This window comes from Alternaria incomplexa (assembly GCF_024043165.1).
Source record: "Alternaria incomplexa strain BMP 0042 chromosome Unknown scaffold_6, whole genome shotgun sequence".
NCBI lineage: Eukaryota > Fungi > Ascomycota > Dothideomycetes > Pleosporales > Pleosporaceae > Alternaria > Alternaria incomplexa.
The window spans coordinates 1,159,240-1,185,945 of record NW_026249855.1 but is presented as its reverse complement, the minus strand read 5'-3'; the positions used below and the strand labels follow the sequence as shown (position 1 = coordinate 1,185,945).

The 26,706-nt window shown below is 52.0% G+C and overlaps 10 protein-coding genes across 10 annotated transcripts; 6 read left to right on the top strand and 4 right to left on the bottom strand.

Annotated features, from left to right (window-relative positions):
• Positions 1 to 554: 554 nt before the first annotated feature.
• Positions 555 to 1,567, top strand: J4E90_004960 (uncharacterized protein; the record flags this gene model as incomplete). The annotated part of the gene is made up of 2 exons (XM_051434519.1): positions 555 to 1,412; positions 1,463 to 1,567. The coding sequence occupies 2 exons, from the start codon at positions 555 to 557 to the stop codon at positions 1,565 to 1,567; spliced, it is 963 nt and encodes a 320-aa protein (XP_051291775.1).
• Positions 1,568 to 1,860: 293 nt separating this feature from the next.
• J4E90_004959 (uncharacterized protein) lies at positions 1,861 to 3,630 on the top strand (the record flags this gene model as incomplete). The annotated part of the gene is made up of 1 exon (XM_051434518.1): positions 1,861 to 3,630. One exon carries the CDS (start codon positions 1,861 to 1,863, stop codon positions 3,628 to 3,630), a length of 1,770 nt encoding a protein of 589 aa, XP_051291774.1.
• A 188-nt stretch (positions 3,631 to 3,818) lies between these two features.
• J4E90_004958 (uncharacterized protein) lies at positions 3,819 to 4,629 on the bottom strand (the record flags this gene model as incomplete). Its single annotated transcript, XM_051434517.1, has 2 exons — positions 3,819 to 4,109; positions 4,174 to 4,629. 2 exons carry the CDS (start codon positions 4,627 to 4,629, stop codon positions 3,819 to 3,821), a joined length of 747 nt encoding a protein of 248 aa, XP_051291773.1.
• Positions 4,630 to 5,039: 410 nt separating this feature from the next.
• Positions 5,040 to 6,287, bottom strand: J4E90_004957 (uncharacterized protein; the record flags this gene model as incomplete). The annotated part of the gene is made up of 2 exons (XM_051434516.1): positions 5,040 to 6,180; positions 6,247 to 6,287. The coding sequence occupies 2 exons, from the start codon at positions 6,285 to 6,287 to the stop codon at positions 5,040 to 5,042; spliced, it is 1,182 nt and encodes a 393-aa protein (XP_051291772.1).
• A 3,329-nt stretch (positions 6,288 to 9,616) lies between these two features.
• Positions 9,617 to 11,008, bottom strand: J4E90_004956 (uncharacterized protein; the record flags this gene model as incomplete). The annotated part of the gene is made up of 4 exons (XM_051434515.1): positions 9,617 to 9,890; positions 10,308 to 10,677; positions 10,729 to 10,922; positions 10,968 to 11,008. The coding sequence occupies 4 exons, from the start codon at positions 11,006 to 11,008 to the stop codon at positions 9,617 to 9,619; spliced, it is 879 nt and encodes a 292-aa protein (XP_051291771.1).
• Positions 11,009 to 13,072: 2,064 nt separating this feature from the next.
• J4E90_004955 (uncharacterized protein) lies at positions 13,073 to 15,458 on the top strand (the record flags this gene model as incomplete). The annotated part of the gene is made up of 2 exons (XM_051434514.1): positions 13,073 to 13,120; positions 13,194 to 15,458. The coding sequence occupies 2 exons, from the start codon at positions 13,073 to 13,075 to the stop codon at positions 15,456 to 15,458; spliced, it is 2,313 nt and encodes a 770-aa protein (XP_051291770.1).
• A 1,872-nt stretch (positions 15,459 to 17,330) lies between these two features.
• On the top strand, positions 17,331 to 17,856 carry J4E90_004954 (uncharacterized protein; the record flags this gene model as incomplete). Its single annotated transcript, XM_051434513.1, has 2 exons — positions 17,331 to 17,383; positions 17,430 to 17,856. The coding sequence occupies 2 exons, from the start codon at positions 17,331 to 17,333 to the stop codon at positions 17,854 to 17,856; spliced, it is 480 nt and encodes a 159-aa protein (XP_051291769.1).
• Positions 17,857 to 20,271: 2,415 nt separating this feature from the next.
• On the bottom strand, positions 20,272 to 21,077 carry J4E90_004953 (uncharacterized protein; the record flags this gene model as incomplete). Its single annotated transcript, XM_051434512.1, has 2 exons — positions 20,272 to 20,464; positions 20,521 to 21,077. 2 exons carry the CDS (start codon positions 21,075 to 21,077, stop codon positions 20,272 to 20,274), a joined length of 750 nt encoding a protein of 249 aa, XP_051291768.1.
• A 1,441-nt stretch (positions 21,078 to 22,518) lies between these two features.
• J4E90_004952 (uncharacterized protein) lies at positions 22,519 to 24,873 on the top strand (the record flags this gene model as incomplete). Its single annotated transcript, XM_051434511.1, has 5 exons — positions 22,519 to 22,521; positions 22,565 to 23,119; positions 23,526 to 23,714; positions 23,763 to 24,091; positions 24,141 to 24,873. 5 exons carry the CDS (start codon positions 22,519 to 22,521, stop codon positions 24,871 to 24,873), a joined length of 1,809 nt encoding a protein of 602 aa, XP_051291767.1.
• Positions 24,874 to 25,080: 207 nt separating this feature from the next.
• On the top strand, positions 25,081 to 26,688 carry J4E90_004951 (uncharacterized protein; the record flags this gene model as incomplete). Its single annotated transcript, XM_051434510.1, has 1 exon — positions 25,081 to 26,688. One exon carries the CDS (start codon positions 25,081 to 25,083, stop codon positions 26,686 to 26,688), a length of 1,608 nt encoding a protein of 535 aa, XP_051291766.1.
• Between the last annotated feature and the right edge of the window lie 18 nt (positions 26,689 to 26,706).

The following is a 26,706-nucleotide window of genomic DNA, read 5'->3' as shown; positions in this document are numbered from 1 at the left end:
AACATTTACGCATGCGACGTCATCTCAACAACCGAAGTCTGCACTACTCTCATGTAGCTGTAATAGTCGCTACGACTCTGCGGTACACGCGACGATGGCTGGGCAGCCACCCAGATGCTCTCAGACTGCCGCCTCTCGCTATTGGACCCTGCATGGCCCTGCTTCCGGCGCAAGTAGCCTTGGGGGCCAGCACGAGTTTCTTCTTGCCCTAAAACCCAACGAAGAATTACGGTGCGCCTTTGTCTAAGACTGTGGCCTGGGCTTGATCCGGGCTGCCCGAAACCAAGACACGACTTCGCGACTTACCTTTATAATTTATCAACCCCAGTTATAGACACTTGCGTCGTCGTAAACACGTCTTCTCTTATTACTCCCAAGAAACGATCATCGCGCAGGTGCAATGACGGGCTCACTCAAGAGAGCGCTGATCGACGACTGCGAAGATGATGTACTGGACGTCCAAGGGGCTAAGAGGAAGCGGCTCAACAGGCAAGCTTTACAGGTCGAGGAATAACGAGTTACTGACTATACACAGCGATTCAAACTCTCGGATTATGAGAAATGGGACCGACGATATCAGGCAAATTGCTACGAACCTCGAGAATGCTCTGGGAGGTGCTGCAGAATTGCGTCTCATGATCTACGGATTCCTATGCCACGAGGACGATGGTATTCACATACCGAATCTTGACCACGAATTCTTCCATGAGCACGATACAGGAGATGTGGTGCATGAGGTAGCCCTTGAAGAGGACGGTTGGCCTCCCCAACTCTCTCTGGTCGAGAAAGAAGAGATTGTAAAAGAACGGCTGGCAGCTCTGAGAGAGGTTTTCATATTTAAACCCAAGCTATGTGGTTCTCAGATGGCTCTAGAAATCACCGAGACCTTCTTCAAGACGAACGTATTCCACCTCCGCGATGCACGACATATGAGCGAATTCATCAACACGCCTTTCCCGTGTGGATCTATTCCCAGAGATCATGTCCGGAACATCGTGGTGTACGTACGATTCGAGGACTTCCTCGAAGAAGCTGGTTGGAATGTGCGTACATATGACGAAGCGCCCCAAGAACCACCCTCAGGTTTTGTCTGGAGGGAACACGGTGTATACGACAAGTTCCGACGCGATATTGCTTTCATTCGGCACATTTCGTTTGCCAAAAGCCCAAAAGTCACCTTAGTCATGGTCACACCATTCAGTCGATGGGACGCGAAAGAGCTTGACAAGGAGCGAATTACGCTTAATTTCCTAGAGGTTATATTGCCGACCTACAGAAATCTAAAGAATAGCGGATCAGAGACGAAGGTCATATCTAAAGAGATTGACTCACTGAATGAAGAAAGTTGGTACCACGACGAGAAAGAAGACGTCACTTGGCAAGCCGAGATCGCAGCCAGAATTTATGCTCAGGTAGTCGCAGTCTACAATGTTCGGTCAGTACTATACTAACGTCTTCATAGGCCCCAGTTGCCAACTATGTCTATCCCGGCGGTAAGGAAAAGACGCCGCAGCGGATCCGATTGGAAGAACATGTGAAGGAAGCTGCTACACAACGCGCAGACTAGTGGTAGCCTACGCTATGAGGCAAAGAGAGTGTCGGGAAAATGGCGAGCTCAATGAAAGCGAGGAAGCCTGGGCGGTTGTGAACAGGTGAATTGACTAGGGCCACGAAGTGAACGTCTGCATGGACATCCCTCACTCATATAAATTTGCGGGCTCACTGCTCATTCCCCAATACCTCTCATCCATTGCGCTCACTCAACTGGATCCAAATTTCAACCCAACCAAGATGCAGCACCACGGAACCCAAGCAAAGCTTACTTCACCTCTGGACGCAGATGTGTCTCCTCCGACGAACATGGGAGCATTGTCTGCTTTACCAGAGGAGCTGCTCGATGGTATCACAGGATATATGACAAGACAAAGCGACCTCGCCCATATTTCCCTCGCGTCGCACCAGCTGCGACGTATCGCGAATGAAAAGCTCTACACCAACCTTACCCTTAACGAGCGTTACTCGGGAAGCTACCACTGCGCAGTCGAACAAGTCTTCTCCTTTGCGCTTGCGCTTCTTCACCGACCTGAACTAGCATCTCGCGTACGCAAGCTATCAATGAGTCTTATAAGAGGGCAGCCAACGTCGCCTCCCAAATGGTCATCTGACGACATCGCTAAAGCACTACGAGTGATCGACGACATGGGTAGGAAAGGCACTGGTTGGGCTATCCGTGTGCCAGACTGGAAAGCGCGCTTACTTTCTGGCGACGGCAAAGCTTGTGGTGGTCTTATTCTCGCTTTACTTCCAAATCTGGTCGAGCTGGAGATAGAGATCCTTGCCACTATGCCTGACTTTCGTGTAGCGGACGACGATGTGGAGTATAACGAACGCATTGTATGGTCCCAGCAGCGTTACGCTGAGGATCCTCTTGACAAACTCTTTGGAAAGCCTGGGTACTATCTATTGGAATTTCTGAAACTCAAACGAACCGATCCGATCATGTCCTCTCGCATGAAAGGTATCATCAACGCAAGACTTAGGAACCTTGTCAACAGACCAGCTTTGGATTTATCCCAGATCTGTGGTCTCAAGACACTCGAAACTTTGCGGTTCTTCGGCAGCCGTCTTGACAAGACTTGGTGTACTCTGCCGAAGCTGCAGTGCTTAGAGGTCGCGCGAGAATGCAGGGTCCCCGCTTCATTCGTCGCTCCTGCTGTTGATACTCTTCAACTTGAGCTCGCTAGCTGTGTAGCAAAGGAAGTTGATCACAACGGGGCGCTCCATGCCGGTTTTCTTTCGGCCACATCGTTCCCACGGTTGGAACATCTCTCCATCCAGCTCACCAACTTCCACTCGTCTGGCGGCTTCTCTATTGTCAAGCCTATCCTTACACACTCCAAGAGTGCACACTCCAAGCGTGTAAAGAGTAATAGGATGATGTACTGCCTTTCCAGGGTTGCGCCTAGCCTCAAAACCCTCTCAGTGAGTGCGTACGATAGCTTCGACCAAGAGTTCTTGAAGTGGATGGGGCCGGTCCCCACATTCGCTTTCTTCAAGCAGCTGGAAACCCTTACTATACCACAAGATCTTCTTCTTGGCGATGGTTTTCCGAATCCTTGCAAGCTTCTTCCTGCTAGTATCCAGGTGATTGAGCTTCTTCACCCAAGCGTCAGGGCCTTTGCTTGGCTCGACGCGCTCAACAAAGCTCACCACTTCTTCCAGGACCTGAAAGCTGTGTATCTGATCTTTGAAGACGCCCAAGATGACCAGTGCGTCACGATGTACGAAAAATACAGCGATTGGATCGCGGGTCGCGAGATGCACTACGAAGTGATCCTACAAAGTCCTCCTGCCGAGCGCGCCATATACGACACAGTACCTGACGAGGAAGACCCACGAGCCTATCGGATATGGGCACGCGCTGATGAGCGGGTAGTACCATCTTTCGACGATGAAGAAGCCTTTCCAACACTTGTGTCATTCACCAATGACTCAGAGGCAACCCATAGACGGCAAGCTAGCCACACTTTTCGCGTCTCATACGCCTCATGCGCAAAGGAATGGTATCAAAAGATACGTGTCGCGACTCCGAGGACCTCCGAACAAGTAGATAATGACTCGACCGTTTGAGGACTTCACCAAAAGTGTGCGTTCTCGCAGCGGCGATGTTAACATCATCAGTGGGCACTGCTAGGCGGAGGAAATGCAAAAGATTTATTACAAGATGCCAAACGAACAATGTGGCGAATGAAGTATACTAGAAAATGAATGCCAGTGTCATTCACCAAGTGCTAGTGAAAGCTTCCAAATGTGACCTCTCAAACTGTTTGGCCCAAGTGACTCTCTTTTGCAACATCGTCACCCAGCTTAGGAGCTTGTGATTGTTCTCGGGAGATAACGGGTGCCCGAATCTGTTGATGCTGAGCCAGGTATGATGCATCGTCCCTAAGGAGCAGAATCGCATTTGGCTGAACCTTCCATGCTTCCTTTGAGTTGAGGATGAAGTCGATGGTATCAGTCGTGCAATGATCTCCGGTGTCTACTTTCAGGTAGTGCCAGGCCTGCGGGCCGGGTGCCTCGCGGTTCGGAATCTCAAGGCAGAACTTTATCTGAGGCACGCTAAACATCAGTACGCTACTCACCGACACCACTGTCGTCTTGCGAGTGACTCACCCCACGGGTGTTGCTCGGTGGGAGCTGTTGTCTGTACATGACCCACTCCGCCATCCCAGTACCCAGTCCATAGTGGCTAAAGGCAAGGTCGACAGTGAAATAGAGGCCAAAGGCGCCGAGGATAATGACCGAGAACGCACACCAAAGACAGCAGAAGGCGGCTGCTCCTCGCCAAGCTGATCTGCTTTCGCTGAACGAGTATGATCCAGACGAGCTCTTAGCTCCATCCACTTCGCCCCAGAAGCCTGGTCTCGACTCTTCGTCGTCGTCGTCCTCGGTGGGTGGATCGAGCAGTTGATGCGCGTTGGTATCACGGCTGTTCTCATTGGACAAGATAACGTTGTTTGTCGCTTTATGAACAGCTGCTGAGTTACGGAAGTATGCGAGCAATGAGGCATGCGGCAGGGTGATGTCGGCGTCTGTGTTCGAAGTCGACATTCTGGTCGCGTTCGACATGGTGAATGCGATGCAAGAGATGCGTATATATTATGCGTGATTCCAAAAAGAGGCCAAAATCGATGGATGCAGCGGTGCCAATGGCAATTTTTGGGTTTTTCGCGCGGGTGGATAACAGGAAGAATTACAAGAGAAAGACGAGGAGGTTGTCATAGAGCTGCTAGCTTCGCACAGCTATCGCACCCGGCGAGAAAGTGCGCTCGGTGATCTACAAAGAGTTTTATAAGGTATCGGCAGGAGCGATTTCCGTGAGTAGGAAGAGGTTCGGGTATCGCACTTGCTCGAATGACGAAGAGGAAGTCGCGAACGAACGTCACTAAATAAGGTCGGCAAGCTAAAGCAAAAGGCTGTATGCCACAGAGTAGAACATAGTGAAAGGGGTTGAATTAGTATCATAACAGGAATGCCCGTTACTCTGGAGATCCGAAAGGAAGAGTTGGTTGACTTGATCCCGCGTTACCAGTACTACTGGGTGTTGACGAGAAGCTTGCGAATCCACCCGAAGCACGTGGGGGGAGGCTTGCGAACAAGCTTCCGGCGGCGAAAGTACTAGAGGTAGTTGCACCTGGCGTATGAGCATAAGAGGCAAACCCAGTGCTCCTCACAGGAGCGTTGGAAGAAGCAGAAGTCGCGTTGGTACCGGAGGTGGGCGGACCAGCGGTAATAACCAGATGAGAAGCCGTGTGAGTGACACCTGCAGACGAGGCAATCTTCTGAGGGCTTGCAGATTCCATCTTCCTGGGCCAGGATTTGAGAAGCAGAAATGCCAACTCATCAATGGTGTCTAGCTTGGATTCCAGCCCAGGTAACTCGGTGATGTCCACCTTGAAATATGTCCGGAAAGCCTGCACTATCTCGTCTCGAAGACCGCGGTTGGTCTCTGGGGTGTTACTATACGTGAGCTGTACTGCGGCGATGAAGTCTTCGGAATCAACGTGGTGATCCAGACTATCCCGAAACTTGGTTTTTGCCAGACGACTAAGCCCCTTCACCTGATATTTATCAGCGAGCGCATACATGCTCGCGTGTGTTGTAAGCGGACTGGTGATTTCGATGCTGTTGTCGGGCTTCCGGTGGCTGACGTATTGGGACGCTTTCTTCTGCTGCTCCACTTTCAATTCCGGCTGCTCGATATTCTCGAGGTTCAACGCGAGGCAAGCGCATTGATCATGAGGCTGTGAGCTTCCCCATACATCCCTGCGGAGGTGGTGAGCAGGCGCCGCTGCTGTATTGAGGTCATATTGCTTGAGTTGTTCGAACGCGGCGATGCCAATGTCGTCGGTGGGATCGTAATCACCCAGATACAGGTAAGCGATTAAGCGTCGGATCATGTCTGGATCATCGTCCGGCAGATCGATACGTCGTTCATCAGCTTCCTGTCCAATGTCAGCACGGGAGGTTGGCGCGAAACGCTGTGGACTGACCTTTCCAGCGAATTTGATATTATTCGCGAAGAACTCGCATGCTGAGCCAACAACAACGGAATGCACATCGAATGTCGAGTTGCCGCAGCTGATAACCAAGTCGGTGAAGTCGCCATTCTTGTAGGCCCTAAACCATGTCAGAGCCGGATACGGATGCTGCCATGGGCGCGTAAGAGTAGTGCGGAGAACTTACCTGAGGATGTGAGGCGGACAACTGAAGGGCATTTTACACATCGGTGAGCTTGAATTCGGGGTTCTTGAGGGAGGAGCGACGCGTTGGACGCGTCCATCGTGAGATTACGCCGATGCGACGCATGGGCACGAATGTGGCTCGCCAAAAGCCCCTTCTTAAACAGATAAGCGATAGATGTGCTCTCCAGACTTTACCACATGCAGCAGTGCTGCGCAGGGAGTAGAACATCGCATGCCCAATGACGCAACGTGAAGCTATTCGGGTCCGGAGATTTATGCATGCAGGTGTCAGCGCGAACCACGCTAGCGCTAGGGCGTCGTCGGGTCCCCAAGACCAACACCGTCTTATATGATACTCTCCCCCGCCGGTCAGATACCGAGTCGTTTCTGCATTCCCGACAGAAACTCTCAGCCTACCCAACAGGTAGTCACGACTTTTCCGCGCGATGACGCCGTCGACAAAACCGGAGCCTGGATGACCCCAGCCCACTATCGCGGATGCGCACAATCAACTTTTCGACTCTGACAACCTCCCGGCTACTCGGTGTACTGGTCTATTCATATTCATGTCTTCTACGTATATATCGCCCGTTGATATTTTTTCTACCATCCAAACAAGGCCGAGCATGCCAGACTAGCATCTTCCGAGGACACATCTTCCAACCCTTCATGGCTTCTATAGATAGGCCTGAGAGGCGCAACTTCTCAAGACTATCTGACAGCATCTCCTCAATTCTCTTCCTCGACACCAGATTCTGCTCCGAAACTCCTTTAATGGGTATTTGAAGGTACTTCATTTGGTTGAAGTGGACCAGGCTTTTTTAATCGGCTCTAGGTACTTGAAGCAACCCAGGTCTGTGCCGGCTTTCTTGATGCACAGCACTTCTAGTGTCTGTGATACTGCGGCCATGATTTCGATGAGCACTTCCATGCTGCCCCGCGCATCATCCCCAGGAATATCAGCCTCGAATTAGTTTCGCCCTGGAACCAAGCACTTGTTGATCATGTTAATGGTGAGCGATCGCAGGAAGGGCATTTGCTGAAAGAGTTTGGATAGATCTTTGTTTCTCCGGTCATCGTCAAGAAGGATCATCAGCCGCGGACAGTGTGGTGAACGGAATTTCGACAATATGGATGATGGGTTGCAGCGTGAGTTGGGCTACTGCGCGTGCTAAGTCGGCACGGCTGAAGAGAGTGCGAGCCAGTCGGGCCATGCGCCACGACATGGCATCGGCGCTGTAAGAGATTGTGGGGTATCGGTGGAGTGCTTCCTGTGCCATGGAGCCGATGTGTTTGGCCGCCAAGCAGAGTTTATGGAGATCGACTTCTGGAACTTGGGCACACGACATGGAGGAGGAGCTCATCGGAGAGCCTCATTAGCGGGAACGGAACAACGGCGGGGGGTTTATCTGCGCACAGCTTCGTTGGTATCGAGTCCCCTTTGGAGCCTTCATACCGATCGGGGGCGATTCAAGGTGGTCGTTCATGGCTGAGGTTGATCGAGCAGGCAATATTCTCGCAAAAGATGGAGATGGTTTCGTGTGGCTGGAGAGTTCGCAGCGTTGAATATGAAAAAGGTCAAAGATGAAGGGTGGGATGAGCGATGAGTGTGATTGTACAGACGGCGCGTCGACTCCGATACCGCAAACCACACCTCGCTGCCAACACGGCCATCGTCGCATGCCACTCTCGATACACACGTGGTCTCACAGTCGAGGCTTACCGACCGAATACATCGTCACTCTACGACATTACATTGGATGGCAGAGAAGGGCAACGATGATGGGATATGATGATGATACGCGATCGATGCAATCTCTACGATGCCCACGCCGACTGCCGTTCCCAGCGCTCCGTATCCCTGTGTTGTCTAGGCACAGATACCATCGCTTTCAACCTCTCATGTTCCTTGAAAGCAGCGCGCCTCCTTACTGCGCTCGTCATCACTGAAGTGCCCTCATGTCATGGAATCTGTCGCCCCACCTGTCCAGTGTCACTTCGATTTCCAGGATGACCAGCGTCACTCCTAGCGACGGTTGCCTAACGGCGATGATAGCTGTAGTAGCGCATCCTTCCCTATATCACCGCTATCGGCAAGCGTGTACATACGTCAGAAGAAACAAGACACAATAAACTCACCCATGCCATTAACTATTCTACGATCCCTTATGCTAGTAAAATGCGATATCTGCGTATCATGGTTGATATGTCGAGATCCCACGTACCGCAAAACCTTCCAGCGAGCAAGCATTCGTGATGTATGCGCAGAACATTCGAGAAAGAACTGAAGTCCAACGCGTAAACAAGACATCCATGCCCAACATCAAGGTTCTCGCAAAACCGACCAGATTCATGCACTGACCCCGTCTTCTCACCACCAAACATCCACCACCGTGATCCGGACAAACAGCTCGCACAAACACTTTCAAAGTCTATCGCGCGTCTGATTTCAAAGCCACATGGCACAGATCAGTAAGCAGTTTAGATCGCCCCCACCCTCTGCAGGCAAGATCGGAGGAGGAACGGACCGAAACGGTTGTAGATCTCTTGGTATGGCTTGTATACATCCAGGGCAAGGAATAGTGAGCAAAACCCCACGTGTAGAGCCGGTGGTGGCTAATGCGCGATCTTCGGCTCTTATGTAGACCACGTTGCGGGCCGTAGTAAAGGCTATTCTTTGGCAATTCTATCATTATGATGTAAAGCACGTGCGCGGCGGTTGGCAACTCCGCGTAGATGAAAATAGTAGTATAGCAAACGCTATCGGCATGGCAAAACTCATAAGATAAGATGACGTATCTTTCTGGTGTATGCCCCTTGGGGACATTGGCGCCTAGACATTGGGTATTGATGCACAGTGATACAGCTGATCTTGAGCTCGGGGTTGGGTGGGTAGGATAAATGTTATAGTAGATGTATTCATGATGATGAAACTATGAAGAGAAGAACGCAAAATCGCTCATTGGTATCGCTAAAAGCACTGCAAAAGTCCCTAAGAAAGAAAAAGAGGAATTGCCGATGAGCAGAGTCAATGGGCCATTGGCTCAAGCACACCGGGTGTGACCTTGAACTGCGCGGATGCGCGGCTCGATAAGGTTGGTAAGACATGCTGACCCCGCATCACGTCGACGGTTGACTGCAGCACTGTCGTGAAACACGTTGTCTTAGCCAAGACAGACGTTTTGTGTGGCGGCTGCGTACCACCCGCAGGATGATCCCGGTCTTGGACGCGCGTAGGATTCTACACAGATAGATGACGAGATTCAACATAGAGTTGAGTCGTATGCTTGCAGCTGCGATGCAGATACTGGTGCACATTGCGGGGCAGCGATGATTGGCTCGATGCGGGAACGACTGTGACGGAATTCCCTTCAGGAAGAGACAGGAAGTCCGCTCGCCATACGGAAGAGTTCGAAAGCAAGGCCTGGTGTTTCTCGCACGGCCATCTCCACGTCCGGTCGCAGCGACAGGCTGGGATTGGCACGGAAGGTCTGGATGATGACGTCTCGCAGACCACGGTCAGTGTGGTAGGTAGACTCGTACGCCTCTTGACAGGCCTCTGGGAAGTCGGCACTGCTAAGGTGCAGGTCGACCTCCTCTGCAAATTTGCTACGCGCAAGCGCTTTCAAGCCTGCAATGCCGTACCTGCCATAAACCGTTAGCAAGCAAGTTCCAAAGTAGGTGTGATGAAAGACGGGTGCATGATTGGAGAGATAGTAGTAGCACGCTGACGCGGACTGTTTCGAAGATGCAGCCATGAAGGCCCAAGGACCATAGTAGGTAATTGGCGCATCTTGAAATCGTACACAAGAAAAACAGACGAAAGGGATGTGTATGCAAAGGTACAGTGGGGTGTGCAGCGTGGGGTGCGATTGGCGAGGTAGAGTGCCGGTGACGCATATGGCGGAGTTTGTCGGCGTTTCAACCGCCGTGCCACGCGCTGCACACCCCAGTCATGGGAGGTAGAGCTGCAGGCGCAGATGAAGCAACCCCGCAAATCGCGGCGCGCATTCAGGCAAAACGTAGAAAAGTAAACAATGACGAGAGAATGGTAGTACTTACTTCTCAGCGATGGCGTAGACCTTGGCATGTGTGATGAGATGTGTCGTCTCAATGTCGAACTCAGTCTCTGATTGCTCGCTTTCCAAATCATCATCCTCGAAGAACTGATCGGCCATCGGCGTATCGGGCAACTTGGAGGATGCATCGATGCTTTGAAACATTGGCTCGTCGGCGGGAGGAGTCAGCGGCATTGAGTTGTTGGTTGCTGCCATAAGTGCAAGGAGCGGGTCTTCGACTTGGACCAGGTTCAGCTTCTTTGGAGGGCTTCTCCTCTTGGTAATCGATGATCGTAGAGAGGTAGGTCGGTTCGATCGTTGTGAGGATCGGCGCGAGAGTGACTTCTTGGTGAGGTAGTCCATATGGTAGAAGTCTAGAATGATTTAGCACAGTCTAGGGTCCCATCGCCTCATGCAATACGTACAGTGCACCATGTGTTCAACAGCTTCTGCGTCATCTTCGCTGAGGTCAACCACTCCGGTTTCTGCTTCCCTGAAGCCATTGCGGCAGGCCCCCTCGAAGAAGATGGATCTTGTTGCGAGGAGGATACGGTGTACTGGGTATCTTTTGGCACCACAAACAATGGTCAGATCTGAGTATTGTCCGCATGCAAACAGTCTAACAGACTTAGCTGGGTTGGAGGGACAGAAGGATGTAACTTACGAGGCCAGGGCCGACTTGAGCTCGATCATTGGTGCGTCCATTGCGTGGAGGTGTTGTGTGGGAGTCAAGGTAGGAGTGTGAGAAGGTTGTTGCTGATACTCGAAAGGTTTGGTGGGCAGAGGAAGGCTTCTTGAGGCAGATGCTCGTAGGACCCTGCCGTTAAAAACAAAAGGACAACGGCCACAGGTGTGACGATTTCGTCCTTACGCAAGAACGCGTAGGGGTACGTAGGGTTCGGGCGCTGATCACGGAGGCGCCGCGCGAATCCGAGAGACTGGATAGGCTGAGTCAAGGGTACCGAGATCGCCGGAAACAGGCAATTTTATGCTGTTGGCGATTCAGATGATTGTATATCTGGCGAGATTGCTGATTGCTTAATGCTTGTATAGAGTGTAGTTGGGTATTGCAGATCGAGGTGGAAGCAGAGTGTAAGGCAAGAAGGGAGGGCTACTGGCGCTCTTGTAGGCATGCAGCCGTCTCCAGCCATGGCACGCTGGCGTCAGTCCTGAACGGCGCATTCAAATTCAGTGACATGGGCGGTTGCATGGACCGCATCTAGGCAAGTCACAGGGTGTCCCCTCGCTCGCAGGCATCGCAAGATTTGAGCTGACACGCATCGCTTCGTCCAGAGGACTCAGTGGCTTGGCGCAAGTGTAGCGCGGGCTGGGCTAGAACAAACAGGGCGGTCTTCTGCAAGCGCATCGTGGAAAGGCAGGGTAAGCAATGTCACGCGAAGAGCTAAGGCTCTAGTGGCTGCAGCACAATGCCGAACGCGAGCCATGGTGGATGCGAGGCGCAGGGCATGTCAACTAAGCGGCAAAGCAGAGCAGCTAGAGTCAACTGACCAGGGAAGTCCGGGAGACGAGGGAAATCATTTGCCCTGCGCATGAAAGGCTACCGTTGGTACTGACGGACTCCAGACGGTCGGCGAAACGCGAAGGCCGCGCTCCGTTATGGGGACGGGCGGCCAAGAGGCGGGGCGGAGGATTCCGTCCAGGATGTGTGGGGAGCAGGCTGCGATGGCATGGGAAACCTCAAGCCGGTGTTGCACCACGACCGAACGACCAAGACTTTGACGTTTGGCAGGAAATCTGGTGGGGGAGGTTCTGGGCCCACCACCGGCGATCCGTGCTTCTTTGGGACGCCACGACGCGTACCAGAGAGTGCGATGCGGGATCACGAACGAATGTTATGCTTCTCCTAGGAAACTGTAAATGTTGCTACATATCCTCGTCTCAACATGCCTTTAGAAAAGTGTGTTCGGTCAAGATGTCCTACCCCGGTTTCAACAGCCGACATGTCTCCGATGGGAGATCTTTGCATGCGTAGAAAGACAGATGACAGTTAATGCGTTGCTGCGAACCCAACGATTTCGTACTGGAACGAGCAATTGGGAATCATCGTGGCCAGAGTGTACGGAAGCGCATACGAGAAGGTTGGTGGTGTGGAAGGAGCTGTCTAGCCAGACGCTACGCGGACGCCGAAAGCTGAGACTCAGCCTTCCGTGACAGCAACACGGAAGCGACATTGGCCGCGACATTGGCCGCGACCACGTACCAGACCGATGGAAGGGAATCTAAGATCGTGATGAGATGAACGTTAAGCTAGATGCGTATGACCAGACATGCGGAAGCTGAAGCTGGCGCTATTGGCTTCGTAGAGCACCTGGGCAGGTGCTCAGCCGCAAGCCACTCGTACGAGTACCTGAGGCCAAGCCACACGTGAGATGCCGATGACTGTCCGTGTGTAAAAAGGAAAGCGAGCCCTAGAGAGCATCGTCAAGCGTAGACATGGTGTTGTGTTGGAAAGTGAAGACGTCGCAATGGGCATGGCAGGAGCAATGGAGCACGCGAGGCTGACATAATGCGAAAGTGACATGGGTGCTTCGGTTGTCTCGCGAAAGGCTGACGTCGACAATCACCGAGCTCTGGGACAGGCAACTTGCTGTAAACACGCACAACGTCAGACAGTCGCAATTTCGACGACTTCACTCACCTTGAGCTTGATGTGCGCGTCTCTCACTGCGACATAGACTTTATTTCCTTCTCCCTTCTATTGCTAAGCCAACCACCACCACCAGCCAGCAACCCCGCCCTGGCCCAACTATGGCCGACTTCAAGTTATCAGCCACTCTGCGCGGCCACGAAGACGACGTACGTGCAGCTTTCTCTATAACTGAAATTTAACTACTAGACTGTGCAGAGCAACGGCTTACACCACCAACAGGTCCGCAGCGTAGCATTCCCATCTCCCTCCTCCATTGTCTCTGCGTCGCGAGACTTCACAGTACGCGTCTGGGCACAGCAGTCACAAAGCCCACCGATATGGGACAGCACCATCAAGACACACGGCAAGGAGTTCGTAAACTCGCTCGCCATCGTTCCACCCTCGTCCTCTTTCCCCGAAGGCCTGGTCGTATCAGGCGGCAAGGACCAAATCATCGACGTACGGCGGCCCACCAAGAACCTCGACGACGACGCCGACGCTCTTCTGATCGGACATGGCAACAATGTGTGCGCGCTCGATGTCAGTGAGGACGGCAAATACATTGTCAGCGGCAGCTGGGACATGGAGGCACGGCTGTGGGAAGTAGGCAAGTGGGGCGAATCTACAGTGCTGCAGGGACACTCTGCCTCTGTATGGGCCGTCCTCGCCTACGACAGCAACACCATCATCACCGGCTGCGCAGACCAGCAAATCCGCATATTCCACACTTCAGGCTCCACATCCCCGGTGCGGTCAATACAAGCACCCGAAGTCGTGCGCGCTCTCTGCCGATTGCCTCCGGATCATCCCTCTGGTGCCCAGTTCGCTTCCGCTGGCAACGACGCCGTCATCCGGTTATGGACACTCAACGGACAACAGGTGGCTGAGCTGCACGGCCACGAGAACTTCATCTATTCCCTTGCCGTTCTTCCCAATGGCGGCCTGGTGAGTGCCGGCGAAGACCGGACGGTGCGCATTTGGGAAAACAACCAGTGCATCCAGACCATCACCCACCCAGCTATCTCCGTATGGACAGTAGCTGTATGCGGCGAGAACGGGGATATTGTCACTGGCGCGAGCGATAAGCTTGCGCGCGTCTTTACCCGTGACCAGTCCCGCTACGCTGCAGAAGCCGAGATCCAGCAATTTAACGACGACGTCAAGGGCTCTTCGATACCACAGCAAACGGTGGGAGACATCAACAAGGAGCAATTGCCCGGCCCTGAGTTCCTTACACAACGTTCCGGCACCAAGGAGGGCCAGGTCCAGATGATCAAGGAGATGAACGGCAACGTGTCTGCATACCAGTGGTCTGCAGCCGCCAATCAGTGGGTAAATGTTGGCACTGTTGTCGACTCGGCGGGCAGCGGCGGACGCAAGATCTCGCACGCTGGCAAAGAGTATGACTACGTCTTCGACGTCGATATCGAAGATGGCAAGCCTCCGCTGAAGCTACCCTACAACCTCAACCAGAACCACTACGAAGCTGCGCGCAAGTTCATCGAAGACAACGAGCTGCCGCTCACGTACCTCGACCAAGTCGCCAACTTCATTATTCAGAACACACAGGGTGCCACGCTAGGTCAGAGTAGTGCGCAGGGAACGGACCCGTGGGGCTCAGAAGCACGGTATCGGCCCGGCGACGCCAATCAAGTCGCGACCCAACCTCCACCCGCACCTCCGGCCGCTAAGATACTCCCGCAAAAGGACTACCTGCCTATCACGACAGGAAACCACAAGATCATTTTCAAGAAACTTACCGAGTTCAACGAGGCCCTTGTGGCCGATGGACAGAAGGGCATCTCGCTGAATCCGCCCGACGTGGAGCAGCTGAATGCGACCGTCACGGCATTGGAGCAGGGAAATGGCAAGGGCATTGACATTACAGGCGTGGAGCTCCTTGTCAAAGCCGCAACACAATGGCCGGCAGAGAAGCGTCTGCCCGCCTTAGATTTGCTACGGCTTGTCCTTGCTTTCGAGGAACCGGCAGCCTTCTTAGTGTCGCCTGAGCAAAGTCTGTTACCAAACCTTATCGAATCAGGGGTTTTCACGGAATCCTCACCGCCCAACAACACAATGATGGCTATACGGTGTCTCAGCAATCTGCTCCAAACAGAAAAGGGACGATTACTTGCCAGCACAGAGTTTGATAACATCCACCCACTCGTCTCGCCCTTCCTAGCATCGACGAACCGAAACTTGATCATCGCGCTCACTACACTCTATATCAACTACTCGGTACTGCTAAACTCCGAGAACAACGCGGACCGTGCGCTTTCTTTGCTCGATGATCTGTCCAAGATTCTCACTACAGCTACCGATTCCGAGGCTGTATATCGCGCGCTCGTTGCTACAGGCACGTTGCTGTGCTTAGGCCCAGACTTCTGCGAGGCTGGTAGGGACATTCTACAGATAGGCGATGCCATCACCCGCGCCGAGCAAAAGGTCAAGGAGCCACGCATACGGAACGTCGTCGCTGAGATTCGGCAAAGGCTGCAGGGCTAGATGTCTGCTGTGGCTGCACCTTATTTATGAGAAAAGAACTAAACAGGTCTAGGGCCTACATCGACGCTAGGTTACCTATCTTGTAGGCTTTTAAGTTAATGTAGGCTGCAGGCCTGTTCTGTTTCTTTCTTGGTCGACGTGGCTGGACAACAGATCAACCTTCCGATGCGCTGAACCAAGGTACATAACACACGGAGGATTAGCGTTTCTTGACAAGAAGTGGCAGAGGAAGAAGAGGCTTTGAGGCTCGATTCTTGCGCATACAAGGCATGATTGGACACCGATATCAGCCTAGCAAGCTCGGATGCATTGATAGACAGATAATTCATACAAACACGTTCCAATCACGCGTTGGTCGAATGCACTCCAACACCATCGTGCCCGCGCATTTCCCCGGATCGTCGTGCCTAAGGGCCTAGATTGGCATGCAGCCATCCGCGACGTCAACCTGCGTTTCTTCCTTCTACTTCATGCAAGTCAATTTAGTTCTTGCAGTAATTTTCCCCGCAATTGACATTTCAGCGATTGCGACCATGCGAACATTTGCGTTTTTCGCACATGCACTACCTCCGCATCAATGCCGCAAGATCGTCGTTCGTGACCGCCGTTGTAGGTTTTGTTTTTTGCATTCTTCTTTCAAAAAGGCCATGCACTACGTTTGCGATCGACCTGCAGCTGCATTGAACTGGCTATGCGTTCTTCCTTCCCTTGAGGGGTTTGAAGTGCTCGGGCAGGCATGTGCCCTGTACCTTTCCACACCGTTATTGATCCTCTTCGCTAAACTGCCGGTGGACTACTATGTGTTCGCCAAACGCTCGTCATGAGATGAGGAATTGGCAATAGAACGCGGCACGATGAAATGACGAGGTCGACGTCATTTCCCAAACGACTCAGATGGAGCCGTCGTCTCCACTCATAATCGATTCATCTAGCCGTGGCTAATCTGTTAAGTTCGTGAGGCAAATGACGGCGTGGCACTTGCCATCATGCGGCCTGTCCTCGGTCAAAAGAGAACAGGACTGAATGACTTGGGTCTCCGTCACTTTCGCATTGGGTGACGGAAGCCATGGCATTTGAACACGTGTGCGAGGCTGTGTGCTAGTTCTGCATATGGCCGATGGCCATGGTTCAGCGAGTGAGTGAGCGTTTGGGCGAGTGCACAGGCTGCTGTCGGCATGTCGGTACTTGCGAGAGGCCGACTTGTAACAGTGTGATGCTTGCCAAGTTTTGTGTTGCGCGGCCGAAGTAGTGAGGAACAAGGACCCAGAGGTTGGAGGAGCGGTGTGACTATGGGGAGGTGGGTGAATGAATGCGTATGCAGTACTACCACTGTGGTGTGGTGGTTCGAAATGCAGTGCAAGGTAGGTGTGTATGCATGCGCACGGTCGGGTATGAGAAGACGGCGCTAGTATTGATCGGTACTAGCGCAAACTGATGGGTTGTGTGGAAGGAGTGTCTGGGGAACGAATCTCCAACCACAGTATGCGACTACATCAGCCCAGGCACTCAGCTTCAAAAAGGAAGTCTGCCTTTACATATGCATCTACACTTCGAATGGAACAATGCTAAGACGTCAAAATACGCTCTGACGCTTAGATATCGCTGACGTCAAGACATTCATCGGAGGAGGTAATGGAGGCATCATTGTTGGATCGTGCCTTGAGCGAAGCGAGTAAAGCGTAGAAATGCAGGAACAAAAGGGTTTAATTGACGTCAGTTCTGATCGCATTCATACTTACATCCAGGAACTGCATACCAATTCCAGCATTCACCAAATCTCCAACTCTACGCCAGCATCAAGCAATCTTTCAACTCTACAACCACATACTAAACTCTTGAAACCTCACGAACCTGAATCGACACTCGTTCAAGATGTCAGGCAAGAACCAGCAAGGAAAGATGGACGTTACCCAAAAGAACGGCACGTCAACTCATCTCTACACTTCCATCATAGTCAATTAGCTAACACAGCGCAGTCTTCAACGCACCCCTCCACAAGCACTCCGCCGAAGCGAAAACCCCCTCGAACCTCCCCTCCACCATCAACGCCGGAATGTGCACAAGCAGCAACCCCATCGCCGCGATCCTCACCAACAGCTTCCTAGACTTCTCCTCCTCGAACGGTACCGATCTGCGAAAAGCCGGTGTAGGGCCAGGTCAAAGATATTGCCTCGAAGCTTCGTCGTGGAAGAGCGCTGCGGATAAGGGGATTGGTGAGGTGCCTAAGGTTAAACTTGAGTCGACGCATGAGAGCGCATTGAAGAGTGTGGGGTTGGATACGCTGAAGAAGTGGGCGGCTGAGCAGGAGAATCAGGGACATGTTATTCGGCCTGGGCAGGGGAAGGGGGGTTTCGTGCGGGAGAGTGACCAGATTGGTGGGAAGGAGCCCAGGGCGTGAGGCTCATGTCTGATTCGTTGGTGAAGAAGATGGCTGGGGTTAGGAGATAGTATTGTACGATAATAATGGAGAAGAGTCAGAAAAGACAGATCCTGAGAGCGCTCTCCCAGCCACATGGCCGTCTATCACTGCCCATAACCGCCTCCTCGTCATCTATCAGGATCTTCCGAACAACTAGCTCCGGGCTTGTGAAGATACACTAAAGCTTAGGAGGACTTCAATGACAGCGTGCTTGCTGGCAGCTGTATGTTCCGTTAGCAAAGTTCGGCTATATCAAGGTTAAATTTACTCACGTCAAGGACTGAACTGCCAGGTAGCGACGCTATAAATGCAGCCAGGTTCGCGGATGACGTCTCGTATACGTCTTCCCATCCTTCCATATCTCTACACTGATGACAAGTTTTAGAATAACATGAAAAGCCGCTACTATAGTCGGCTTTCATGCACTCCAACCTTGGCGTCAACTTGGAAGCCGACAAATTTTGAATAATCGGTGAGCGATTCCATTTCTGGAGGATGATTTCGGGAGCAATTAATAGAGGGAAAACTAAAGCATGGCTCTTGATGGCGCATCGCACTACAATATTTTTCATGCGACGTAATCCGTGGTCCTCTTGAAGGAATTGGTCGAGTAGCCTGAAGAAATCGCTCGTGGGGAGATCAATCTCGATAGTTTTGATAGAAGCGGGAAGTAGTTGTCGAAGCACTGCTAAGTTGCCTGGAAAGTGTGTTTCATTGCAACCGGGTAGCATTTGGTGCGCTAATCTGAGATGCTGCAACTTAACAAAGTCTTTGAGGCTATTGATTGGCTCAATATGTCGTAGGAATCTATAACCGATCTGACATTGTGGTCCAATAGACAAGCTCTCGAGTCCAGGAAGGCTGTCGTGTAGTTTACTGACGAAATTCGAGAGGCTTCCAGGGCGCGTTCCGGATAGGAGACGGTACTCCTCTGTGTGGCGATAGAATGCGATGCTCAAGTCGGTAAGGAAGATACAACGCTCAAGGACTTCAAACATTGCGCCCTTGTTCTTATTACAAGATACCCAGAATGATTCCATGTCATCTGGTAGTATCATAGCGACAAAGCACTGTATCGTAAGTGATGTAATGTTGGGAGTGTCGGTGATGTCTCCCGGAGATCCGAAGGAACAATCCCGGCTCACGAAGAGCGTCTGAAGCTGTGGAAGACATGTCAGACGGAAGGGTAGAAAACTCTCTGTCCAGTGAAGTGTTGTTAGGTTCGCAAACGCTGGCATACTTTCGGGATTGTTAACGGAATATTTCCATAGGCGGACACAACTATGTGCTCCGCTAAGTCCTCGCTCGTTCTGCAATTGTAGTGTGTTGATAAACATTCGTTTAACGGAAGGCAACTTGAGGAGTACAATTCTGACAAGATCGGCTTCGTTTAATATCGCTTTTATCTTCATCGCTGTAGTCGTGTTGGGCAAAAGAATTCTCTCGAGGTTGTCAAGCTCGGTGTAGATTGAGAATCTACTGGCATCTAGATCGAGCTGCTCGACTATGCGCGCTAAGTCAGGACGCCATAGGATCGTTCGTACGAAGTTCGCAATAGGGTATTTGGCTTTCTGAGCCTTCGGCGCCTCAATCCAGACCGATTTGTAGAGCACGTCTTCGACGACAGGTTGGACGGTTTTCGACACGCATGCTAGAGAGGCCTGGCTGCGGGTATCGATGTGGTTAATGATAAGGAGTTTGAGCTCGTTGGGTAAGATTTCGAGGCGCGAGAGGCCTGGAGGATACATGGTGTGGAGAGTTTGTAATCTGCGTTTCGGTAGCTGAGCGCGGAGGTACACGATGAGTTGACACGACGGGGGTCGAGTAAAGAAGCAGCGGCTAACTAAATGTCCGCACGTCACTCACCAAGTATAAGTAATGGAAGGCAAAGCTGGTCGCACAATGATCGGTCCGTGCATTAGTGAGGGCCAACCAGGCTCCAGCGCTAACAAAAGGGCTCTCGCTCGCCCGAGATAAACAAATCGGGAATGACCCATAATGCCTAGCTACCATCAACCCTATCCGCTTCGCCATTCGATACCAAGGCACCAAACTCTGGCAACGATACTTCGGGAATGATGCCGAATCTCGAGGGTCTACCATCCGAGCTCCTGCTTTCCGTTACCCATTACCTTCGCCAGCCCGATTTTTAAAGTCTAGCATCGACATGCCAAAAGCTCTTGAGCACCGCAGAAGACATGCTCTACGATGCACCCGGTATCTGGAACGACTGCATATTGGGAAGTAGATCATGGGCGCTATGGTCATGGGTTCTAGGATAAAGATATTGCTGATAGTTCTGTAGCTGGAATGCTAGATGTTAAGATTCATGTTTATGTGTCATGGCCTGTTTCCTTTCGATACCTAGGTATGCCTCCACATACTCCGCTAGATCTAGCAATACCACCCACCATCAATCGGCGTGGCAGTTCCAGTCATGAACGACGACGCGTCCGAAATGAGAAACTCGATAAGCGGCGGAATCTCCGTTTGATGTGCTTCCCTTCCCAGCGGAAGGAATGAGTAATCGACTGGCGCGCCTCGAATCTCATATGCCTTTCTCAACATTGGAGTATCGACTGGTCCCCTGCAGCTAGTCAGCATGGCGATATATATGAAAGAATTTCCGATATGTCGACTTACGGACAGAAGCAATTGACCCTAATCTTCTTCGGTCCGAGCTCTTTCGCTGCGCTTCTCGTCATCCCGACCACAGCATGCTTGGAAGCGCAATACGCCAACTGTTTGGGTGCGCCAATGATACCCAGGATACTGGCCGCGTTGACGATTGAACTGCCCTCATTCATATGCGGCACCTGAGCGCGCAAACAGTTTCTCAACCCAGTAACATTCACAGCCATGACGAAGTCCCAGTCGTCGTCTTCTACCTCTTCAATGCCGGCGACGGCGCCTTGTCGGCCAGTTACACCTGCGAGGTTGGCTGCACCATCCAGATTCCCGAACTTTTCGACTGTGGCTGCAATCCAGCTTTCGACGTCGCCACGCCTGCTCACGTCGACGACCTGGGTCATGACTTGCGAACCTGATTTCTGAAGTTCGCACTCGAGCTCTTTCAATGGCTTCTCTTGTACGTCGGCGAGCGAGAGTTTGGCGCCATTGCTGGCGAACAGGCGGGCGGTTTCGAGGCCCATGCCTGACGCAGCTCCGGTGATGACGATGACTTTGTCCTTGAGAGACATGGTAACTGATTTGTGAGTACTTGCTGGTAGGATGAAGTGTTGTAGAGAATTGGTCGGTCGAGAATCGTATACAATGATCCTTGAGCAACGCAACCACAAACGAAAGGAACTGAAGTGACCAGCATAACTGCCGACTAGTACGCGGTTTCAGTGGGACAGCCGACGTGCCAAACCTCCGAGCCTATTGGAACCACCTCGCAGTGCTTCGGACCGTTCCCACGATGGAGAAAGGAAGTCCTTTTCCGGTATAGCTTTAGGGCGCTTATGTACCTAGCGGTGAGGCGCGGAGGTCATAAATCATAACCCTTACCAATATTCAAGCAATGATGGCCCCAAAAACTTCCAACTTGGAGAAATATTGGCTGTAACGCATTGTTGTAGTACGCCCCGACGTTATAGGATGCGGTGTTTTGTTATAGCTGTTGTACTTGTGCGAGAGTTTGGTCGGTGGTGTAGCTAGTGGCGGGGCGTAGTGTCCATGACTCGACGCGCGGCGATCTCGGAAGGGCCATTCCCTTCTGACCCTTCGGATCTCATCCTAGCAGGATTTGTTTCTGCGAGTGTACCTAAGCAAGGGGGGAAAGGGCACTTGAGTATATCTCTTCGTCGTATCTTCGTCATGCCCACAGGTTGAGCTGGGTGACGACAACCTCGGAAGGCTTCAGAGGCGTTCGAATATGAATAAGTCTATCAGATAGACTCGTTCTAGCTTTTGCGATAATGGGGTAGCTCCACCCTCCGATGAAGATTGACGTAACCATCCATCCATGCAGACTCTACAGCATGAAATCCGTGACGCTGAGGCATTGAATAACGATTTCGCGATGATGGAATGGATGAGCAGCAAGCGATACATTCCTGACCACCAACTTCACGTAACGAACTTGACGGGTTGCGACATTGAACTGACAGGTCGCTATATCTTCTCAAGACACATCACAGCATCTTCGCAACCCTCGAAGTTGAGTAATCCATGATGCGAACTTCGACCACTGCAAAGATGAAGTACTACGCTGGCGTAGCATGCTTTTCGTTGCTCGTCGGAAGCGCGGGAGGAACTAAAGGCGCAAGTTAGTGCTGTTCATAAGATCAATGCGTAGTGCTGAACTGACTTACCAGCGAGCAAACCACCAACCTGGGTAACATACAGCCCACCACCAGTATCAAGTATCGTCACAGCGACCTCATCTTTTACGAGCCCAACGCAAGAGCCGACTCCAACTTCTCCGACTGTCCTTACCAGCTCTTCGTCAGGCTGGTCAAACAGTACTTCCACTACCTCCTCGACCCTCATCTCTATGTCCGGTGTAGTCAGCACATCAACATCTTTTCCTAGTACTACATTGGCGACCTTACCCTCTCCCACCCCGAGTCCCACTTCAGGTCCTCAACCGTACACCTTCTCAATCGAGATAAGTAACCAACGCCAACACGTCGGCCAATGGTACGGTCGCTATATATCCGAAGGCCTGACTGATACGCTCAAGAACCGCTGCGACGACGACAAAACTGGCGCTAATACCTGCAAAACCAAGAAAGACAAATTTGACAACATAGAGTACCCTGACAAAGATGGCTTCGTGGAAAAGAAAACGAACTTCGTTGAAGTCAACGTTGAGAGTGACTATATCCCGGGTAAAAACGAAGGAGGGATCAAGTACAACGGAAAGTCGCTACAGAACGCCTTCATCGCTCAGATCGCAGATACTTTCCAGAAGAGTGGCGAGGATGAGAAGAATTGTTACAAGTTCGACCAGGAGTCTACGATTTGCCCCGGCTGCAACCCAAAATTTTGCCTTTCCTTCAATGCGAGGAAGAAGATACTGAGGTGGTGTAACGCGCCCGAGTACGTTCGAGTGAGCGTCAAGGACGGAGAAGGGAAAGAAGTCGCACATATGAAGGTCGTGGTCAAGTTCACAGGTATAACAGACCAGGGGAAATTCGATTGCATGGCCATTCGAGAGACTGTCGAGAAAAGCGCGCAAGACGACCGGTTACAGGACGTGAAAGACGCGATTGATGGGAAGGAAGTCGTGGCGAACGTGAGTTGCTCAGGAGAGGAGGTTACAGGGACTTGTCCCAATGAAGAGTGCCTGTATCAGTTGGGGCCGTGTTTCAAGTAGCTTACATATATCGAGATATTAGATTCGACTAGCAATGTTTCAACAAATTGCGTGGCACCGTGAGTCGTGAGGTGTGTGGTGTTGGTGGGAGCATTTGGTGAGGAGGCGTCGCTGGGGTTACATGACCATGACGCAGCACCTCCGCCGGACTCCCGAGATATAATTTCCGTGGGGCACTGGCGTCCACCATGGCATGCAATACGCGCCTGTCATACGTCCCACAGCCTTATCCATCACAGTCACACGTTCTTCTCGTCTCTGTTATTACAATCGCACATTCACATCCTTCAAAATAGGACGCAAACATAAAGCGCACCGCCAACAGGCGCAGCAGAACAAGCCGTGGCGCAACGCTGAAAAAGGTCGAAAGGACAAAGGCAAAAGAGGCAGGATGGGGCAGGACGAGTCACGGGTTGTAGACCCAAATGCGCCACCTCAGACCTTATCGGCGCGTACCTTGGAGGCTCTGGCGCAATACATCAAGGATGGGCGTGCGAAGAAGATTGTCGTCATGGTGAGTTCCAGCGCGTTGGCATGGTAGGCGCGTGCTGACATTGGGAAGACAGGTGCGGGCATAAGTACTTCCGCAGGCATACCAGACTTCAGATCACCAGAAACCGGTCTATACGCCAATCTCGCTCGCCTGAATCTGCCTTACCCCGAAGCCGTCTTCGACATCGATTTCTTCCGCAAGACGCCCGAGCCGTTCTACTCTCTCGCCCAAGAACTATACCCCGGGAAGTTCAGGCCGACGATAACACATTCCTTCATAAGTTTGCTCTACCAGAAAGGGCTGCTACTGAAGCTGTTCACACAGAACATTGACTGCCTGGAGCGCGAGGCTGGAGTCCCCGGCGATAAGATAATAGAGGCTCATGGCAGTTTCGCGACGTGATTAGGCCCTCCTCTACATGCTTCAAGCAATACTGATTCGGTACAGGCAATGTTGCATCGACTGCAAGAAGTCATACCCAAAGGAGCGTATGAACGAAGCCATCCAGAACAAATCGGTGCCGCGCTGCGTCGACTCGTTATGTGACGGACTCGTCAAGCCAGAAATCGTGTTCTTCGGAGAACAATTGCCATCCGCATTCTTCGACAATCGAAGCCTCCCAGCGCAAGCCGACCTGTGCATAGTCATGGGCACATCGCTCAGCGTAGCCCCGTTCTCTTCGCTACCGCAGCTCTGCGAAGACGAGACCCCGCGACTGCTTATAAACTCAGAGAGGGTTGGCGATATGGGAACACGACCAGACGATGTTTTGCTGCTAGAGGATTGCGATAGTGGTGTGAGAAAGTTGGCAGAGGCATGCGGGTGGACAGACGAGCTGGAAGCGCTCTGGGCAACAACCGCGCCTGTTGAGGCACCCGTGGCACCCAAAGAAACAGTCAAGAAGAGCCACGACGAGTTGTTGGAAGACGAGGTCGACAAGCTCACGCGCGACGTGGAAGAGAGTTTGAGGCTGAACCAAGCGGAACACGAATGGCTTGAGAACCACGTCGATAACAAGCTAGCAAGGAAGCAGGAGGATGACAAGGACAAAGACGACTCTCCGACCGAGTTGCAGCCAACAGTCGATGCGGCGTCAAGGGCGAGTCCTAGCGAGACGAAAACGGACCCAGGTGGTGGACTAGGGCATGTGTTTCCGCATATGAACAAATCTTCGTTATAGAAATCTCGCAAGATGCAGGCGCACATAGGATATAGATACACGATCTCACGGTCATGAATGACGATAGCGTACTATGCGAGTCAACAAGGCGACCCGTTTTGGAAGTCGCGCACTGACACGGCTGCCTAATTCCCTATATCCGAGGCTGCACCTTCCGTCTTCCTTCACGCCTATACCTCGCCCTCACTCTTTCTCGAAGAGACCAGAATGGCATCAATCACCGAGCTTCCTGCTGAACTACTCGACTTCATACTGGCCGATCTCGGTTCCCGCGACATCATTAGCTTAGCCCAAACATGCAAGCCCCTCCACGCCGTCGCCATACCGGCAGCGTACCACACCATCACCCTCACGTGGGACAACAACTATGTAAAGGAAAAGCCAAAAGGAACGCAGCGGGGTAGGGGGCATAGACATGAGAAAGCGCCTAAACTACACTCTCTGATCCGCACGCTCACCAAGAAGCCCGAATACATCCAGCTGATCAAGAAATTGGAATTATGCGCCAAGGGATGTGTTGAGTACAGCTACTTGGACGTTGCCGGCGCTATTTTTCCAGACTTTGAGTATGATACGAGTGGCAAAGAGTGGGAGAATGAGATGTTCAAGGCTCATGTAAAAGAGGAAGGGTTCCAGACGTGGGGCCGTAGCTGGAAACAAGAGGCGCAGCACATGTTGATCACACTGCTCATCGGCATGTGTCAAGCGCACTTGGAGTTTCTGACGATAGGGTGGGAATTATTTTTGAATAATAGGTGGTTTCCTGCTATGATGAAGTACGCTATCTTGAAGAATGCTGCGGCGTCTGAGGCAGGTGTTGGACAGCCTGCATGGTTCGCAAAGTTGAAAACTGTGTGCGTTACCTTGGAAGAGACAGAGGGGGCGGACGCAACGTGGGAGAGTAGTTTCTGGAGTCACCAAGAGACTCTACTTCACTTTTTCTATCTGCCGGCGATAGAGTCGCTCGACCTTGTCACGTGCTCATTGAGAGAGGGCGACTATGATGACTATGGCGGACTATGGGACGAGGGGGATGGAGTGGACGGCTCATTCGAGTGGCCACTAGAGACACCTCCTCTATCGCAGACACTGACGACTCTCCGCCTTACTCCCTCTTCGATGGACCCTCTTACTATCCAGTATCTGCTCAGGCAGACGCCCAACGTCAAGGTCTTCTACTACGATTGTTGTTTGCATCCAGAACACCCACCTCTCCGTTTGTCGATCTTAAAGGAAACACTACTGCGTATTCGCGACACGCTTAGCGATCTGACTGTCCGTTACAAGCACTATAACAACGATGGTAGCGATGACCCCCCAACCGAAGCCGCGGAACCTCTAAGAGAGGGTCTAGGCCCACTACACGATTTTCCCGTTCTCACCACTTTGACTACGTCATTCCCTGTGCTGTTTGGTATGAATAATACGCCAAAGCTAGCAAAACATCTCCCTCCGACGCTCGAAACGTTGACAATCACGAATGACCTTTCTGCATATGAGGCACTCGGAATGCGCTTTGAAGATCTCAACGCCATGGCCATCTTCCGACAATACCTTGCGGGTCAAATACTAGCCTCGAGTGTAGTTGTCTCTCACGAGGGTGACTCTTGCAAATGGGTACAAGATCGAGAGCCGGAGTGGAAGGCCGCAACACCGCGGCTAAGGAAATTGACATATGACGTGGGAACCCAGTTGTTTACGGGGTACTGGCTTGGGGACGAGCCTAGAGAGCAGCTTTTGGGATTGTGCAAGACGCAAGGCATCGAAGGCAATGTGGTACCACAATATGACTCCCTAGGTCGACTTGTGGAGTAGGATTAATTTGTTACCGTA